This window comes from Cricetulus griseus, chromosome 7, assembly GCF_003668045.3.
Source record: "Cricetulus griseus strain 17A/GY chromosome 7, alternate assembly CriGri-PICRH-1.0, whole genome shotgun sequence".
NCBI classification, from domain to species: Eukaryota; Metazoa; Chordata; class Mammalia; order Rodentia; family Cricetidae; genus Cricetulus; species Cricetulus griseus.
Window position 1 is genome coordinate 65,114,059 of NC_048600.1, and position 20,722 is coordinate 65,134,780.

The 20,722-nt window shown below is 49.9% G+C and overlaps 1 protein-coding gene across 1 annotated transcript in view; it reads left to right on the forward strand.

Moving 5' to 3' along the window:
• LOC100769264 (A disintegrin and metalloproteinase with thrombospondin motifs 2) overlaps window positions 1-20,722 on the forward strand; it is a 201,179-nt gene that overhangs the window by 54,721 nt on the left and 125,736 nt on the right. The window contains 1 exon segment of the mRNA XM_027427626.2: window positions 11,895-12,054. Within this exon segment, the coding sequence (XP_027283427.1) occupies window positions 11,895-12,054 (160 nt within the window).

Genomic DNA, 20,722 nt, shown 5'->3' on the forward strand with positions numbered 1-20,722 from the left:
CATAAGGATTGGGAGGATGGCTCAGTGGGTGAAGCAATTGTCACACAAGCATGAGGACCTGAGTTTGGGTCCCCAAAGGCCACATGAAGCTGGATGTGCTGGCTCCCACATGTGATCTCAGAGCTTCTACAGTGAGATCAGAGATAGCAGGCTCTCCAGAAGTTCATGAGCAAACACAGTGGCAAACAATAAGAGAATAAACAAGGTAGAAGTAAAGGAATGACTTCTGTGTACCACTGCATGTATGTGCTCATACTCGCACACACCAACGTGCATGCATGTGTAAGACCAGCACATGGGTATGCACACACACACACACACACACACACACCAATGTGCATGCATGTGTAAGCACGGCACATGGGTATGCACACACACACACACACACACACACACACACACACACACACATCAGTATGCATGCATGTGTAAGCATGGCACATGGATGTGTATACACACACACACACACACACACACCAACATGCATGCATGTGTAAGCATGGCATGTGAGCACACACACACACACACACACACACACACACCAAGTATAAAATCAAGAAACTCACCTCCTTAATGCTACCTCTTCATTCCACATCTCTGAGCAGGTCTCACAGGCCTGTTACTGTAATGTTGGTGAGAATTAGTTACTTTGTTAGGGTGTTCTGAGCACCCCACACACAGCATCTCTTCTCACCCTCTCTTAGCTGTGTAAATCGACCCTCTTTTTGTTCCAACTCCACCGAGGTTTAGAGAGACCTCACAGCCAGCCAGGGATGAATGAGACTGGTACTTGAGTTGAAGTAGATCAAGGTAGACGCCATTCTCCCCATTGTTCATCTACACAGACGTTATGTGTGGGGGTGACTGAGGTTTCACCCTCCACAGATGGGAGCTGCCTCCTCAGACATGTTGGCTCCAGGTGTAACACACAGAAAGCCCTTTGACTTAGCACATATTTATAAATTTAGTAAAACTCTCCTGCAAGTCATAGGTTTCTTGTCTTTAAAACAATTTCACCATTTATATTTATCATGACAGAAGGTATTGTTTTCTGTCACATGACATGCATTCTGATTTATTTATATGTCTATTTATTTAGTCTGTCTTCCATATTTACTATGCATCCTGGCTTCAGTGATTTGGAAGGTTTGTATTAGTTTACTAGTGGTGATTTATTTTTGTTACTTTGAAATGTAGACTCATGTAGCCCAGGCTGGCCTTGAGCTCTCTCTGTTGTTGAGGATGACCTTGGACTCGTGAGCTTTCTGCCTCTGTCTCCCAAGTGCTGGGATTACAGGCATATGTCACCATACCCATCTTCGATTTTCCCCTTTCTTTTAAATAAGCATTATTTATTGACATTAGTCACTTTCTGATGGCTGTTAACCCATGGAAGATCGAAGCAATCACACGATTCCCCTCTGCTCTCCTCTATCCCTTTGTTTATTTTTTGTGGGATTTTCATTTTTGGGGCGGGGGGATGGGCACATCTTGTTGCCTTTCACTTATTAAATAGCCAAGTATGAACTATTTTTGTATTACATAGCTTTACTTCCCATACTTGTGGTCTGTAATTCTAGTTATCACAGTAAAACAGATGTAGGGATCAATTCCTGTCTCTGAAACCCGTGATTTTCCCCTTCAGAGAAAATTGATATTGAGGGAATAGAGAAATGGTTTGGTCCTGCTCTTCTAGAGGACCAGGATTTGGTTCTCAGCGCCCATGTCAGGTAACTCACACCCATCATTCACTCCAGCTCCAGAGGATCCAGTGCCCTTGTCTGGCCTTCCTGGACACCTGCAGTCATGTACACACACACACACACACACACACACACACACAGAGAGAGAGAGAGAGAGAGAGAGAGAGGAAATCATCATGTCTGGGCTTCATAAGATGTAAGTGAGGAGCAATGGTGAGGGTTGAAAGCAGAACCCTTCAGAAAACCTTGCAGTGGCAAAGAGAAACAAGTCCCTCAGTGTCCCACAGCCCAAGGCTCTGACTTGCACAAGGTTCCATGCTTACTTGAGAGAGGTAGGACATCCACTTGAAACCTACCTGGAATTATTTTCTGGCCGTAAAAAAAGGGTGAAACCCTGATTATTTCTACAGTATAAGCCAACCTTGAAAACATCACACATCATGAGTGAATCCAGACTCATATTGCATAGCTTTGTGTATAGGAAATACCCAAAATACTAACATTCATACAGATGGAAAGTAGATTAATGGTTGCCAAGGTAACTAGAGACTAATCAGGGTAAGAGGAATTGGTCTGAATGCAGTGAGGTGACTGCCAACACACGTGGGCTTCTTTTGGGGTGAGGGCGATATGCTGACATTGGTAACAGGAATAGTTTATTTGTACAATTCAATATATTGTTTAAATGCATGAATTGTGTGGTTTGTGAGTTATAGTTTCATAAAGCTGTCATGTTTTAAACTGTATTGAAACTTACAGTGAAGGTTATTCCCTTTACACTTAGGCTTTAAGCTTTCTGTTTAAGTCAAAAGGAGTCTCATTTAGTGTGGATGTCAAGTTAACAGCTCCCTGATACTTACTGTGTGTGCATGCACACGTGTGCACAGAGGGCAGAGGAAGACATTGGGTGTCCTGCTCTATCACTCTTTGCCTTACTTCTTTGAGACAGGGTCTCTCATTGAACCCAGGGCTTGTCTGGTGGCCACCAAACCCCATTCATTCATCTGTCTAGGGACACAGGGATACACATAGCCACTCCCAGCTTCTCATGTGAGTTCTAGGGATTTGAACTCAGGCCCTGAAGTTTGTGTAGAGGCACGTTTACCCACCAGCCCCCTCCCCAATCACTACCTTAAAAAACAAAAACAAAAACAAAACAGTGGCGATCACGATTCAGACTTGAGGTCTTAGCAGATAAAGGTATTTGGCTGGAATTCAATAACATTGGGTAAGACACAAATCTTGATATGATATGAGAGGCTGCATTTTGATGCCCCATGCCCATCTGTACTGTTTCTCCTTGGTGTGGGAGAAGCAGGGTTGCATCTTCAGCTTGTCTGTTCCCCCACAGGAAAATTTGAATTGGTTGCTTAACTTCTTTGCACCCGAGAGGCCTCTATAAGAGGCATTCTGCCTGCCTGTAGGATTCTAGTGGTGTTTGAATTTCTGTCACCATGCCTGGCCCACAGGGATCCCTTCAGCGATCCAAGTGCCCAGGGAATGGAGAAGGGTGCCACTGGCATTGAGGATCAACAGAAGGCTAAGTCTAAAGGGGGAAGGATGTGTGGGGATCTTCTCAGGGGCGAGGGCTGCTATGGTTCTGTTGGTAGGCCCCACACACCGGGAGATGAACTTAGCCTTCATTTTGCAGGCAGTGGGAAAAGTTCTGGTTTTCGGTTTGTTGGTTTCCTGCTCACCCTGCCCCCTGGAGCTGTGCTTGGCTCTGTCAGACTTACAGAGGTATAAAAGTCACTGAGGTCAGAAGTCACACTGGTCTGACCCCTCACTATGCGGAAGAGGAGAGGGCAGGCCCATGACAGGTGTTTGAGACCTGTCTCCTGGCTCTATGTCCAGTTCTCCCTGCCTGTCACTCGCTCCATCTACCCTTCAAAGTTTACTTCGAGCACTGGATGAAGTGCTGGGGGCATTTGACTTTTGCAACATCTTCATCTGAGCCCCAGAAACTGACTGGTCCAGTTTAGGGCAAGAGAGGAGTAAAAGTCCCACAGGACATGAAGTTAGGTCCAGAGGGGAAACGAGGCCCAGGAGGATGTGAAGTAAGTCCAGACGGGGAACGAGGCCTGACAAGCCAAGTCTTCAGAGCTCTGTGCAGCTCAGGCAGCTCTGTCCCAGTCACTCTATTGCAGTGAAGCCTGAGGAACTCAGGCCAGCTTGTATCTCCCCACTTCCTGGGAAGAGAGAGATATGGGAAGAAGCAGAGTGGCTGGCACCTGACAAGGACCACACCCGTCTACCCCAAATGCTGCACAAGCATTGGACTGACCGCGTATTGTGGCACACAGATGTCCCCCAAACAAACAAACAACAAATACATTTTTAAAAATGCTGAGAGAGCTAGGCAAGCATGGACTCCAGAACAAGGATGCTCTACAGATAGACTCTTCCAGAAGGGGATGCTCCAGAAGGCACAAAGCAGGAGCTGATAGAGGTGGGGAGCAGATAGATGTCTTCTCACTCGACGGATTGTGCTTGCCCACCCCTCCCATACTTCCACGCAGTGCTGGCCCACCCCCTGTCCACCCCTTCCACACACAGCTCTCACCCTTTTAGAAAACAAAACGGGAGATCAATATGCAAAACCACTGCCTAAGATGCGGAGCTAGACAGAATGCTCTCTGGTTTCAAGGGAGTGGCTCAAATCAGATGCAGCCTGCTGTGATTTGAACAGGAAACATTTCTCAGAAGCCCACACGTTAAATGCTTGGTCTTCAGCCAGTGGTGCTATTTTGGAAGGTTCTGGAAACTTAAAGTGGGGATTCCCTGGGAGTGCTCCTTTGGAGACCATACCTGGTCCTTGGTCCTTTCCTTACTTTTTACTTCCTGTCCCTTATGAGTTGAGGAAGCTCCTTTGCCTCACACTCCTGCCACCATGTTGTCCATAAGCACCTGGGGACAACACTGTGCACTAGGCCTTCTAGATCCGTGAGCCAAAAATAGGTCTTTTCTCCCTTTAAAGGTGCTCTCTCGGTATTTTGGTCACAGCTAATGCACTACTTTGTGACTGGTCGTTCTGGTCTTACCTCAGTCTCTGAGAGAGCAAGTGGTGTCAGACTAAGCAGGCTTTGTTAGGAGGTGTCCCAGGAGTGACAGGTCTGATTTGTGTACTGCTCCCTCTTAGGTCAGCAGCAGACTCGGCTTGTCCTTGAAGGGAGGTTGGGTGGTGATTGCTGCATGGGCCAACGGACCTATGGACAGCAGCCTTGCCAGATATATTCATGTTGGAAGATTCTGGTAACAAACACAAAGTGTGTGTGTGTGTGTGTGTGTGTGTGTGTGTGTGTGTGTGTGTGTGTGTTAGAACAAGGTGGGTTTGGGAACAACAGGGAGCTGAAGTTGACACACTCTACCATGTCCTTCATCCAAGTCAGGTTACCTCTAGGTTGGATCAGCTTTTCTTTATCATTCTTTCTGTGTCTCCTTCCCCCTGTATCTGTGGGAGTGTGTGTGAGAGAGGCAGGTGCAGTGTGCATCGTGCATAGCTGTGTGCATGCAGGTGCAGGCAAGAGCAGGTCATCAAATACCTTCATTTGTCATTCTGCATCATTGCTTTGAGACAGGGTTTTGCCTATCTGGGTCAGCCAATGAGTTCTCTGGATCCACCTGTTCCCTCCTCCTCAATCCTGAAGTTACGGGCACATACAGTCAATACTGACTTTTTGTGGTGGTGGTGCTGGGGATTCAAACTCAGGACTTCATGCTTGCAGAGCGAGCACTCTTGTGTACTAGCCATATCCCAGCCTCCATTCTCTCTCCGTTGTCAGTAGCACAAGTTGGATAAACACATGACAGTTCTTGAGCTGGAAGTTGCAGAAGTGATGCGTTTAAGCCACAGGCCTGGTTGGAAGCATGCACGCACAGGAAGCCTGTGGCTTCTGGCTCCCATTCGAGGAGGTGCTGAGGGCGAGCGGCCAGCTTTACCCATGGGAGTAAGATGTCCACTTTCTGGGGTTTCCTACGATACAAACTTTGGGCATGTCAGAGTTTTTAATGCTTTAAAATTCAAAGTAGCAGATGATAGCTTTGGATTGTAATACATTTTTAACTTTTAATTTCCATTTCTGGTGGTTGCTTCTCTATCAGTCAAATAGCAAAGGAGCTGGACAAAGAGGAAAAAAAGGTCAAGTCTTGTATCACTTGCTGAGATCTGAACACTGGCAACTTGACTTGGTGTCCAAAGTGTGGCTGGCCTCTAGCCGCTTGCAGTGACACTGAGGCACTGGACTAAGTCCTCTGTGGGAGCTTTCTTCCACTCCGAAGTTGAAAGCCTGTTTAGGTTTGACAGTCACAGCCGTGATGAATGAGAGTTGGGGCCAGGGTACTGGGCCTTCTGTAAGACACCAGGCTGGACAGGCATTGGGTAGGACACAGGCCACTAGCAGATTCCCAGCAGGGTGCTATCCAGGCTGGTGTGTTTGAGAGATCTTTTTAATATTTATTGAGTTGGGAGAGGGAATGGATTTTTATTAATAAAAATTACATGTAAAAACAGATACACTTGCCACTGGCAGCAGGAAATCAAAGTCCTGGAAAAAAACCAGCAAAAATTAGCTCATAGAGTGTGCCTTGTCCCCTTGTCAATTTTCCTCTGCTGGATTTTAGACGGCTGGTTTGGGATGCATACTAAATCATTGATACTCCGGCATTCTGCTGATGAACACTGCTTTCTTTGGGATGAACCCCTTGTGTGGCATTATTCAGGTCAGTGGTCTTAGAGGGAAGGTCCATTGATGATCTCAGGGTGATCAGTGACTAGCCTCAGGCTGGTCACCCATTGGCTTGGGGATGATCAACCCTTGGTCTTGGAGGCTTCAAGCTTTTGAGTTCAGGGATGGTCAGTGTATTAGTTACTTGGTTGGTTGTTGTGACAAAAGACCTGACAAAATCAACTTATGGAAAGAAAGATTTATTTTTGCTCACAGTACAACCCATCACTGCAGGGATGTCATGGCAGAAGGATCTTGAGGCTGCTGGTCACCTGGTATACTCAGTCAGGAAGCAGAGTGTACTTTCTCCTTTTGCCTTAGGCCAGGACTCAAGTGTGTGGCACAGTAGCACCCACATTTGAGGTGGGTCTTCCCATTTCTCTTAATGTAATCTAGGTGATCCCTGAAAGACCAGCATAAAGATTCATTTCCATGGTAATTCTAAGCCTCATAGAGTTGACAAAACCAGTTATCAACATCAACCATTGGTCTTGGGTGATCATCTCTTCTTAGAGATTGTCATTGATCATGGGTGGTCATCCATTGGTCTTAGGGATGGTTATATTTTGTTTTCAGGTGGGGTCATGCATTGGTGTGGGAGTGGCCAAGCATTGGTTTGGAGATTCTCTCCCATTGTAGTCACACATTGGTCTTGGAGATAGTCATCCACTGACTTAGGAAATGGCCATCCATTGGCTTTGGAGGTGGGTAGCCACTTTATCTTGGGAGTGACCAGTGGCCATGGTGTCTAGGTGATGGTCTCCCAATAGTCATCCACTGGTTTTGGGGGGGTAAGTGCTACACAGGTTCATTGATATGATATATGTGTGCATTTGATGGTATCCAACAGAGATGTTCTACACGATCCCAGTTGTCAAGAAACATGTCAAACACCTCTATCTGAGAGTACTGTCAAGTTGAGGGCTCTGTTCCCATCAGAAAGCCTGAGTAAATTGGCTTCACACTTTATATTCATCTTAGATTTATCTCTGGGTCACCAGTACCCTATCTGAGTGACCTTAGGCCAGATGTCAATGTTCCCTGGGTCTCTAGTTTCTTGGTTGTTAAGTGGATCAGTTGTCCTTTCCTTTGCACAACTGCTGAAGGGGCATATGAACCCAGGGATATACCCAGGACCAGGTGGCCCAGGATTCTATAGCCTTTCATGTGGATACTTCTAAGGGTTCCCAGCCAAGCAGCTTGGGCTCTGGCCTCCTCATCATGACATCAAGAGGACACCATGCCTCACTTCTACCCTGTGACCTTCTGCTAGGAGGCTTGTTGAAGTCTGACCTATGATATGAGAGGAGGTCTCAGTCTGTCCCTTGCTGTCCATCAGCCACATCCAGCTACTCCTCACCAGGTCAGGCATGGTCCTCAGGGCCCAGGGCTGCTCTGCACATGTCTCCCAGCCTGAGGTGCAAGGCTTTTTCCAGAAGAGGGGGCTGCTCAGTGCGGACATGATGCCCTAGTGTCCATCTCTAGTTGCCTCAATAGGACTCATCTGTCCTTATCTGTCCACTCATGTGGAGCCCTTTCCGGGAGGCCTGAGCTCTGGTTCCTAGACTCTGTGTATTCCTGGAAAGCCTCTTCATCCCCTGAACCTGAGTCTTCTCATTGGAAAGCCAGCAGAATACATGAACATCTTGATTTGAGGTCCACCAACAATGTGTGCTCTGGTTCTAAGGATGCCCCAGCCTCATAGGCTTTCTGTAACAATTGTGGTAGGGTGCGGGGTGACAGACCACCCCACTTACAGCTGAGGAACTGGAGACCCAGAGAGCTTTGGCATCCTGTCTGAAGTTACCCATCCAGAAAAGGGGTGTCAGGAACCCAGTAAACCAGACTCCCAGCAGAGTGTGTCCTCTTTAACCCCACAGGGGTTAATTCCCATGCTAATTTAAAGGAGTCTATTAATAAAGATGAATTTGAGATGCCTGTCTCCTCTAAAACCACATACATGGGAGCCATCCACTGAAGTGACTCTTGCTGTTGTAAACATTCTCAGCACGCACCAGTGGATGGGGACCACCCTCTTGTCTTTACCATCATGTGTCTCTCAGAGGACATGTCCTGATGCTAGGGGGTCAACTCTTCACTCAGCCTGTAAACATTTGTTTGGTCCCCACCAGGGCTAGTAATGTCCTGGGAACCAGGGATGAGTCATAAGTGTGGGGGCCTGAAGGGTTCCCAACAAACCCTCTTCCCTCACAGTCCATTGGCTTCCTTCCACGGCCTCCTGGCCTTCCTCCTGCACACAGAGGATCCTGGAGGGGCCCTTGCTTTTCCTCTTCTACGCCTCTCAGAATGGCTCCTCTTTACCAGGCCAACTGTTTGGCCCCAGCACGTTGCTTTCTCGATGTTGCTGATGTAACAAATGACTTGCAAAGATCAAAACTCATTCCCTCACAGTTCTGGTGGCTGAAGTTTACAGCCAGCACAGCCTGCTTGAGCTCCATGTGTCTGCAGGGCCGAGCTCTCCCTCTTCCTGTTCTGTGTGGCTGCTGATGTTCCTTATAACTGTGACATGTTGTCCCCTGTCTCCAGGATCACATCTCCATCTCCCCTTCCATGTCCTATCTTCTGCCTCCACCTACATGGAGGTAGACATGTGGTAGGGCCACACTGATGGCTAAGGGAACCTCCCAAGCTTCAGAGCCTCAGCTGAGTGTTCTGCAGAGCCCCCTTTGTACCACACTTGCACCCAGGCTGAGACCTGGGTAGACTGGGGTAGGAGGACTTTTCAATCAACTCTAGACCTGGAAGTACTTCTGATCCTGACATCTCCCTCTTAGCAGAATCAGATCTGTCCCCAGGTCTTGTTCCAAATCTGACTTCCTCATATCCCTGGAATCTGTATGTCTCATCCAGGCCCTGCAACTGGCTTCCCAGGCACCAGCTTGTTCTCAGCTCCCCATAACCACTTACATTCTTCCAGTCTACCCTGTTCACAGCGGCTGTGGGTCACATGGAGTTCTTCCCTGTCCAGAGGCCTTCAGGCTGCTGACGACCCTTCCCATGGAGACCTAGTCTGCATTCCATGCTATAAGCTTTACCCTCAAGTTCCCAGCCACCCAAACAGCCATCTTGTTCCATTGATGGTAGCCCTCCTCTCCAGGTCTTTCTATGTGCCATGTCCTTCACCTACACATGGTTCCCCTCTCTAACTTTTCTGGCTGATAGGAAGGGTTGGGGCAGGTTTTGGCTGGACATTATCCTTGTTTCTTGAGTCTGGTCCTGATGTTGTCCTCTGTGTAGCTGGCCCCTCCACTAGTCTTTGCCTGTAACTGGAGCCATTCTTCCCAGTGGGCATTATCCTCTGCACCTGGGCTATCCCAAGGTAAAGGCAGCAGGTGTATGGTTGCATCTAGCATCTTACACTAGACTTGCACTGATGGCAAATGTTCAGCAGGTCCCATCAGAGTGACAACTGCACTTCTGTCCTCAGAGCTCCCAGCTGGCAACAGTACAGAACCCACAGGGCACCCTGAGGTCAGGGGGAAAGATGATGGCCTATACTCTGGCTCTCTCCGTCAGGGTGATGATGTAATAGATGCCATTTGGATTATTTGGGGTGGGGGTGCAAATAGTCTTGGAACGTCTGGATGAGTGATGCCACCCACTGGACAGGGAACCCTAGCCAGTACCTGCTAAGTTCAAGCAACAGAAACACCAGCACTTCTGATTATCTGAGAGAACCTGAGGCTCTGTCATTGGTGTGGACTCCCATATACCTTAAATCTGAACAATCAGTGGAAGCTGTGCAAATCCTCCAATGAGTCGTAATTGTTTGACATGGTGGACTAGACACCATGTGACACTAATGACTTATGGATGACAGACCAAAGAAGCAAAGGGTGGGAACTGGAGTGGATGAGGGACAGGTGGCACCCTGTGACTGCATCAGAGAAAGGATCTTTGGGAGGCTCAGAGCCAGATATGAAAGAGATAATAGGGGTTTATTACCAGGTGGCCCAGGTGGGAGATGGCAGCAGGGACTCCCACACTCGTGTATGGCAAGTTTGAGGTCAGTGGCTCAGCTGTGTTCACACACAACCGAGTGACCAATGTGAGGCTCAAACAGGTGCAGGCTGACAGCCTTGAATGACACAGAACATAGCAATCTGAATGTAGCCAGGAGGGTCCAGCAGGAAGCCCTATGCAGTCAACACATGTTGTAGAGTCTGATCTTACGGCAGAGGGAGGGGAGGAGGCATAGAACTGTGGCCAACCACAGGGGTGTATGTCTTTCAAAGGTGTCCATGGCCAAGGAGTGTGTAGCTTAATTTGGTCAAAACTGTTTTCTAAGGAAAGTCACACTTTCCTTTTCTTTAAGATTCACGTTTTGTTTTAAGGTGTATTTTTAGTTAGTGTATGCATGTGTCTGTGTGGGGTTGTGTCCATGTAAATGTGGTTGTCCTTGGAGACTAGAAGGCATTGGATCTTCTGGGGCTGCAGTTCCTGGATGTTGTGAGAAGTCTAACAGATTCTGAAAGAGCAGCAGGCACTTTTAATCATGGAGCCATGCTTGCAGTACCTGGGATTTCACTTTAAAAGCTGAAATCTCATCATTTTAATGGTTGGATTCACAGCATTAAAAAGTATTCTTTGGGTCTTTAGAGATGGCTCCCTGAGTAAAAAAAATGCCTCCTGTCCAAAACATGAGAGCTCGAGTTCAAATCTCCAGAATCTATAGATAGCTGGGTGTGGTAGTGTCAGCGTCTATAATCCTAGCACCCTATGGGAAGGTTGGGGGTGGGAAGGGAGGAGGCAGGAGAATCCCCCAAAAATTCAAAGTCCAGCTAGCTTGACACACTCAGTGTAAAGACCACAAAGGGACTGTTTAAACAAGATAGGAAGGCATTGGAGATTTTCCTCACCCCTACATCCATCTATTGCATGCACCCTCAGTTGGCAGACAGCTTGCCTAGCTTGGGTTTGACTCCCCAGAATAGGGCATGGTGGTAACATCTCTAATTTCCGCACTCAAGAAGTGGAGGCAGGGCTTAGAAGTTCCAGGTCAAGCTAAGCTGCTCAGCTGGTTTGAGATCCCCACCCCTCTCTATTAAGAAAGTATTGTTTGGGCTGAACTGAATGTGTCTGTGAGCAGATGCAGTTCTTGGCTGATGGTTTTGACCTGTGTCTTGGAATGACTGTAGTGTTCTCCTAGGCCCATATACAGGCCTGCAGCTATACCTGAGCTCCCTCAGGCTACTCTTGACATTTTGGGCTTTAGAAAGACTTTTCTGGAAGGACTATGGGGATGTGAGGTGGGGGTTACTGTCTCTCACCCAGAGAGGGCTCAGCACCTTCCTACAGCTCAGGCTTCCAAATAAAGTCTGAGCAGATGAGGACTCCCTGCCTGCTTCCTCCAGATGCTGACATTCCAGAAGGAGGTACCTCCTTGCCACTCTCCCTCATCTGTCTGTGTGTTGGGAGTCTGAATTTCTTTACTTTGCCTCTGCAGGCTGGCCTGATCCGTATGGAGGAGGAGGAGTTCTTTATTGAGCCTCTGGAGAGGGGACAAACAGATCAGGAGGCTGAACAAGGCAGAGTGCATGTGGTGTATCGCCGACCACCCACCCCCAAACCCCCTCCTCTGGCAGGACCACAGGCTCTGGACACAGGTAAGGCTGCTGTAGAAGGGAAGGCTGGGTGGGAAGCACTGAATGTCTCCTGCCTGTCTGTTCCTGGTTCCCAGGGAAACTCAGGTCTCCTTCTGCAGGTCTGATTGGAGGCTGAAGCTGAGCCCAGCCTTACTGGCTCAGGAAGGAGTCAGTCCCCTGCCTGGCTGGACACATGGCATGTGGGGTGCTGGGGTGTTGAGGCAGAGGGTTCTGCTCTGAGTACATATAGGAAACCAATAGTGGAGGTCCCCACTGCTTACAGGTCTAGGGCCCTCACAGAGGGAAGAGAAGACTGTCTAGCGGTCCATCTTGGGAACAGGAGTGAGCTGTGTCAGTCTAGACAGCATCTTGTGCCCTCCAGACAGCCCCCTGTCTACTGCTCCTGTACTGCGGTGGTCTCCGGGATGGTACCTGCTTCTATCCCAGAGTTTCCATGCTCACTCAGAAGAGAAGGCCACAAGCATTCTTTCTCTACACCTCCCACCCCAGGACACACCTTGAAAAGACTCCAGAGTAGCTCCAACAACCTTAGTGTCTTCCAATCACAGGGTGCTTTGGGGCCAGGAATATGGGAGGAGCTACTGAGTGGCCTGGGTGGCTGACTGTGCAACCTCACAAGTCTTGCCAAGACAGCCTGACCACCCCAGAGGTCTCTGGATTTGGGGTACTGGATTGTATGGGGGGCCTGGGACAGGATCTAAAGTGCTCTTGCAGGTTCCAGGATCCTGGTATATAGATGAGACCTCCTTGCCTGTGCCCGGCTTTTGCCAGGCAGCTGGGCATCTGGGCATTTGGGTGCTTAGCCCTCAGTCTTAGACCTGGACCCCAGGCTGAGTAAAGCCATGAAGTGGGGGAGTGGGGCAGCCATGGGCAGGGAGCCCGCACATTTGCAGGTATCTAGCGAGTAGATGCCCCTGACTGACCAGCCCCCTTCCTGTACTACGATTCGTTGAAATCACCCTGCTCCTCTAAGGAACCCCAGCTCATTTATTTTAGTTCCCGCTGACAATCTGGTTTGACAGATCAATTGGGCACAGCATGGCAGGGGACCATTTTAATTTTAAGACACCATGTCAGGGACCTCAGTAAAGGAATTGTTCATTGGCACACTGGTGTTCCCTGGAGATAATCAATGATTCTGGCTGCCCCTTCTTCCCTGGTAATGAATAGCCATCTGCCTTAGCTGTCAACAACTTCTGGGGGGCCTTCCCCAAGCCTTAGCCTCACTCCCACCCTTGGGCTTTCCTGCATTAGAGTACCTGGAGGGCTGGAAGGAAAATGGGCAGAAGTGCTCCAGACCTGGAGGGAGGTCTTCTCCTGGCCTCACTCTCTTGCCAGCCTTTGGACAAAGTTAGCTTTTGTTTCCTTATAATAGCTGATAGGGGTTAGCAAAGTCGGTCTCAGAGAGCTCAGGACAAGCCACTTCAGCCTTGATGCTTCTTCCAATAGGGCTGGCCTGCCCTGGAAGAGTCTGGGTGGTTCTGGCCTCTTTCTCTCCACCTCTGGGCTCAGGCTGGGTGAGGTGGAGCCTGCACTGTGGAGCTGGCTGGGTGCCCTTGGCTTTGTCTCCAATCCCAGATTCCATATTGGGTTTATCTTCCTGCCCTGGGGCCCTTCCCCCAATGGTCTAGCTGGCTTGGTTTTGTTTTCTGGACTGTGCTCAGCATTTTGGCATCTTCTGTTTAGTAGTCCCTTTGCCTTGCCATCTCATACACACATCCCTAATGAGAACTTGGAACTGAGAACATGGGGAGAGGAATTTCAGAATCAACCCAGAAACCACTGACCCCAGATAGATGGCGCTGGGTGAGATCAGCACCCAGGTCAGGATGAAGCTGAGCTGGAAGGTGGGTGGGTGGGGCCTGGCCATCAGTCATCCAAGGAGGAGATGAATCTGTCCAAGACTGAACACAAGGCCACAGTCTTGGGCTGTAAGCCCAGGCACTCCAGCCGGGAGCTCAGGCCATGTGTGAGTGTAGATGGGAATCCTGGGCTTTAGCTTCAGACCACAGGCCTATGCTCTGGGCGTTGTCTCCCTTCTGAGCCTTCCTATCCAGCGTCAATATGTTGAGACCCTGTAGCCCCCTGAATGTGTCTGATGGTTCCCAAATGACCCAAGGCTAAGGTGGACTCACTGGCTGGAGGGGGTCCAGCCTGTTTATGCCAAAGCTGGGCCAAGGGCCCAGGGTGACTTCAGCTTTCCATCAGCTTGGGCCCTGACAAGGAACAGAATGACAATTGGAACTTATAAAATCTGTGTCCCAGCATATCTTAAGTGGCCCAGGACCCTAGGGCCTCAGAGCAAAGGTTTGCGTGTGTGTGTGTGTGTGTGTGTGTGTGTGTGTGTGTGTGTGTGTGTGTGTGTGTATAGGAGAGGCTATAGACTGTCCTCAAAGCTTAGTCCCTGGGAGGCTAGGCTGAGGAGGCAGAACCGTTAGGAGGTGGGGCTAGCTTGTGGAGGCTCTGCCCCTATCAGGGGACTCAGGGATAGCTTGTGGAGTCCCTGCCCTCATCAGGGGACTTGGGGCTAGCTTGTGAAGGCTCTGCCTTCATCAGGGGACTTGGGGATAGCTTGTGGATGCTCTACTCTCATTGGGGGACCCATGGAGTTGGTTGGGGCTCACAGCAGTGAATTCATTCTTATAAGTGCAGATTTTTATAAACTGAGCTCACTACACATACTTGATCTCTTCAACATAGCCCCTCTGTCTCTCCGCTGTGCTATGACTCAACCAACGGGGTATGTATGAAGATACTAGCACAACGCCAGTGACTATCACAAGCCAAACCTCAATACTTACCTCACACATTTTGTTATAGTAACACATAGTAGACACAGGCACCAGGGCACTTTATTAGCCCATTCTATGTTTTGGTTACTATAATAAAATACCTGAGTCAGGGTAACTTTATTAGGAAAGGAGGTTTATTTAGCTGATACTTTTGGAGGCTGAAAGTCCAAGATCAGGTGATTCCATTGGTTAGGTCTCTGGAGAGTACTTTATGGCCAGTAGCTGGATTGCATGCTGAGGTAAGAGAGATCACATCTTCAGGCAGGAAGCCAAAAAGTGACACTTGGAAACCAAAGCAGGGGATCTGGTAGGAACTCAACTGATGCAGGCTGGAAAAGGCCAACTGCTCAGGCTAGGGTGAGGCTGGGCTGGAGGGTAGGGTGGATGGGGACTGGTTACTGGAAGAGATCAAACTGCCCAAAGCTGAATCCTAGGCCTCAGTCCTGGGCTGTAAGCCCAGACTCTCCCAATGAGAGCTGACTTCTGTGGCTCTGCCCCAAGGCAACCACAGGATTTGGGTTCAAGACATCCCAATAAGTGTTGATAGGGAGAGGGAAGTCAAGACTGAAGAAAAGAGGAAACTCGTGTGTCAACAAAAATGTGACTTCTGGGTCCATCCTTAGACCTTGTCCTAGCTCCCATCTCTCATCTTTGGGGTTCTTGAAGAGAGAACTGGTACTGGTGAGTGCAACAGCTGAAGCCCTGACTGGGCCAGAAGACCCACTCTGCACTTGGAACTGGGTGATCGTGGCATGTAACTTTCCCTTAAGCATAAGACAGCTGTGGAACACTCTGTATAGACATGCATTATGTCATACTTTGGGGGGACCAAAAGCCAGAGATCACTGTCACTGAGCTGAAATGGAGATGTGAGCAGGGCCACATTGCCTCTGGAGATGCTAGGAGGGTATTTGTCCACTGTCTCTTCCGGCTCTGGGGCTGCTGGCTTCCCTTGACTTGAGGCCACATCACACCAGAGGCTGCCTGCTTGTCACTTCTCTTCCTCTGTCTGTGTCTGTGCGCTATCTCCCTTTCCTTCCTTCTTAGAAGGTTGATTTTGTTTAGGTTTCCTCTGGGTGACCCAGGAACACTTCCTCATCTCAAGATCCTTGATCTAATTACATTTGATAAGCATTGTCCTATCATGGAAGGTGCCAATGACAGGTCACAGAAGTCAGAACTGTATATCTTCAGCAACTCCCTTTCAGCTAAGTAAGTGCAAGAGACCCTGATGCAGGGCTATGGGGTGCATGGCACTCGGCGGAGCACCCATGCACAGGAGTAACTTGATCCAGTCTTAGCCAGATGTCGACCCACACCTGGGAAGGCCAGACAGATGAGGCCACATACACAGAGCAGCTGGCCCCACCGTCGGCATCAAAGGCTGTGTCTCCACTGAATTTGGGATTCTGTGAAGATCCCTGTGTCATAGTCTGGATAAATCTCCCTGTCATCCATACAGAGCTATCTACACAGTGTCCCACCATTAAGACAAAAGCCACAAATTCCATGAAGACAGCAGCAAACAACAACAAAATCCACTCCTGGCCTGGCTTTCACCCCCTGCCCCCTTCCCAGTACTGTGGATTAAACTCAGGCCCTCATGCATGCATCCTTACTTCTCTTGACCTTGCTTTCACAGGTAGCCTCATGGATCTGGGGCAGCCGAATAGTTTAGCATCAAGAGAATTCAGACAATAATTTTTATGAGAACTCTCCAGCATTTTGAAATGTGGCTTCAAATTTCAGAAAAGCACTGTATGGACCAAATAAAACAGGCCCCTCCCATTGGCCAAGGCTTCTGAAATGCAGAAGCTGAAGCAATTTCTGTCCTTCCCATTGGGTTGCTTTCCTGGGGGCCCCTGGTTATACCTTGGAATGTAAATGAGGCAGGTGGTTCCCGCCCTGGGGACCTGCTTCTGGGTTGCTGTGCCCTCAAGCCCAGCTGTACACACTGCCCCAGGGCTGAGAGAAGTCAGACAGTCCTGTGCCAGTGACCTTGGCTGCCGCTGCCTCTTCAAAAGCTACGGGTGCCAAGCCTCTGCCCGCTGCTGTCAGGCTTGGGTGTCCTCCCTGACAGGCAGAGGAGGCTCCACGCCGCAGGAACTGCTTTGCCCTGCTGCTGCCAAGGCGAGCCTGCAGAGAGAGGATGAGGGGTAGGCACCAAGTGGTTCCTTCACATGGCTGAGTGTGGCCGAAAAGTCTCTATCAACATGTTGGCCCATAGCCAGCCCTTCCCCCTAGACTGGGAAGCCAACCCCTTCTGACCAGACTTCATCATGTTACCTCTCCTTGAGCTCAGATAGGAGTTTTCCAGGCTGCAGGGAACCATGCAGGGTAAAGTGGGGGGGTGGGGGTGGGGCAGAGCTGATGCCCAGGGGCTTAGTGGGGGTTGTAGCTACAGCTGACCCAGGATCTGAACAGTGTCCTGCACGCAGTGGGCAGCCATAAGAGGTCTCTTGGGATCTGACCAAGCATCCTGCACTTTGGCAAGCCTGCTCAGGCTGCGGTGTGCTGGAGGTTGGAGGTAGGGATGCCGTGGGGGTGGGGCAGAGAGGAAGAGGCTGTCTAGATAAGGCTCTGGATGGGAATGGAGGTGTGAGTTCTCACCGGCAGGCAGGCGGGTCACCAGGACTCAGTTCCGTGTGGATGTGAGGTGTAGGGAGAGGTCTGGGTAGTGGGGAGCATGGAAGATTTGAGAGAGCTGAGAGAGGTGCAGTGGGGAAGGGGTGCAGACTTGCTGACAACCAGATGAGGGGGCCATTCTGTACTACAGCCTTTTGTGGCAGTTGCAATAACACAACAAACTCAGTGGCTTAAAACGGCTCAGTGTAGTCTCCCAGAGCTCTGGGTTTGTGAGACCCCCCCTCCCCCCGCCTCTCTGAGCATCAACCTAGTGGCTGACACCCTCCCTTGGCTTATGGCTGTATCATGCTGATCTCTGTGATCCTATTGCTTCTTCTTCTTCTGCGGAAGCCAAGTCTCCCTCTTCCTCCCCCTTAGGAAGGCATTTGTGATGACTTTTAGGGCCTTCTAAAATAATCTTGGACAGCCTTCCCATCTCAAGGTGCTCAGTCTAATCTCATGTACAATTACTTTGGCCTTAGAAGGGAATGGCTGTAGATTCTGGGGAATAAGTTGCGGACATCCTAGGGGCAATGATTCAAGCCACACGTCTTAAGTGTTGACCCCTGGGGTCACAGAGGAAGGCAAAAGGAGGCTTTGGCTGGACTTAGGACTGAGTTCCTGTCTTGGCTCATGTAACCACACCAGGACTTCTCTGTGTGTCTCAACCCAGCCATTTCTTGAACTTCTTGCCAGAGCCCTGGGGCCCAGGTCTCTCGTGTGGAGACCCTGAAACCTGTGCATGCCAATTTGCCTCCAGGCTCTGTCATGCTGTCCACGGTCAGCTCCTTGCACTGGACCAGGTGCTCAGCACCCTCTCAACCTTTGGGGACCCAAGGAGAGCACTAGTTGTGAAACCAGAGGCAGCTGGCCTGAGCTCAGGGAGGTGTATTTCAGAGCCGAGTACACCCTTGGCAGAGGCCACAGTGCGCCTATCCTGCAGGCTGGGCCCTTGGGAGAACTTTGGGAGATGCCAGGGTGGTGACGTGGCCTCACGCTGGGAAGAGTGGGCGGGGGCTGGCTCTGGGAGAGCCGAAGGCTGCACATTCCCCAGGCCCTGAGTTGTCTGGGGCCAGATCTGTCAGCAGAATTGGCGGGACCCAGCCTACTGACTGGGCTGGTTTCCTGGGTTGGGGGTCTATGGTGTGGGAGTACTGCTCTGTATTTACTTCCTAGGCTATAAAGGCAGAGGCCAGGCATGAAGCAGCTCAGGCCCACCTCATCCCTCAATAGAGATAAGATGGGGGCAGGGGCCGGGCAAGAGTCATTCCCACAATAGTCTATCCCTGGCATTCTGCCTGACAGTCCTGTGTGCTTGGTTGCTCTCTTCTGTCTCCAGCTTAGATTTAACCATTCCTGTGCCTCAGACCTCTTCTCCCTAACTTCCTTCCTCCTATGATTCTGTGGGCTCTGGTTCAGGGGTAAGTACAACCAGGAGACAGTGGCCTGGGCAAGTCTTGGATTGTTGGTTCTTGGATAGATGACCAATGTCACCTAGAGGATGACATTCTCAGCCCTGGCTTGGCTGTGGCCCCAAATCAGATGCAAGAGACAGCTCTTAAAAATGACTGGTGTCTCTTGGCCGAGCCGCCTCAGCTTTCACAGCTGCTCCCAGCAAGCATGGGGAAAGTTTGGTGGAGGACACAGCACTGTGTGGGATCCAGTTTGGTGGAGGGTAGGGTGTACTTGACTACAGGGCCCTGAGTAAGGTATCCCACTCCCTGGTGACTTGGTTTCCCCATCTCTAAATAGATGTTGAACTGCTGTTGGCATGAGACAGCATCCCCACATCTTTGTCCAGAGCCCCTGTCTTGCTACGGTGTTAAGATTCCAGGGACATTTCTCTTGGAACCACGGGTCCCCTTAGCTCTTGATGTGCCTTCTCTGTTGCTGCCTCTTCTCCAGACACAATGAATCGGTGCTTTGCCTTGGTTGCCCTGGATTTGGTTTGCAAATGTCCGCCAAAGAGCTTTTCTGGCCGTACACAGTGACCATGTTGGTTTCCAGACAGCACACAGCTCAGAAATGAAGCGTTGTTTGGCTCACAGGTGTGCCTGGAGTTTAATTAATAAGACTAGCTGTGTCTGGTGGTTACACTGGCCTTTGGCTGGTCAGGTCTGCTCTCTGCAGGTCTCCAACACAGCAGATGCCAATTCCTGGAAGAGATGCTCTAGGTCTCTGGGGACAACTCTGCATGTGGGTAGCATTTATGCTGGGAACCAGACTTTCTGGGTCTACTCAGACCACATTTCAAAGAGCTGGGGAGATGGCAGGGTGGATAAAGCACATGCCCCCCCCAAGTGTGGACCTGGCACCTGGCCTGTATTCAAATGTTCCAGAGGTGGAGATAGGGGATCTCTGGGGCAAGCTGGTGATAAACTAGCTGAATTGGCAAGCTTCCAGTTCAGCGAGAGAGATCTCCTCTTGTAAGCAAAGTGGAGATCGATGGAGGAAGAAACCCGGTATCAAACTCAGGCCTACACACACACACACATTTACTGAACACACATGCTCATGCACAACATACACACACACACACACACACACACACACACACACACACACACACACACACACACACACACACACGCCCCTCAGGACTGGGTGAGGCTCCTTTCACATACCTGGTGCCTCCCACGGGCAACCATAAAGATACATGGGCTTTGTGTGTTACAGAGGTGTAAGCAATAAGCATCTGTGCTCTGCTCTTGGGAAGGGGTTTTGGGGGATTCCCAGAGTCCCAACACCAGCCCTGAAGTCAGCCACCATGATGGTAGAGACAAAAGAGGGAGGTTGGCTCTGGTGAAGCTCAGAAACAGGACCAGGGCTGGAGATCTGAACTCTGCACCTCCAGAGCAGCTGAGGACCTCTGACCACAGCCCCAATTCCTCCCCAAATTCTCGGCAGGGCAGCAGACACTTCAGCCAGCTCCAAGCCTGAAGTGTTTTCTATAAAAATTTCCAATTTTCCTTGACCCATTTCTCTTTGAAATGAATCCCAACCAGCACTATGCACTTGGCCCTGAAGGAACTCTGAGCTGGGGAAAGGTCATGCAATTAGGTGGAAATGCTGGTGTCTGTCTGGCTCTCTCCTCCCCCTCTCGGGCTTTATTTTTCTGTTTTTTAATCACACCCTCTCTCTTGAGCCTAAGCTGGAGCATCATGGAGCTGTGGAAGGGTGAGGATGTGGAAACAGGGTCAGACCCCTGTTCTGGCTTTTGTATTTAGTCACATGATCCCCAGGGCCGCAGC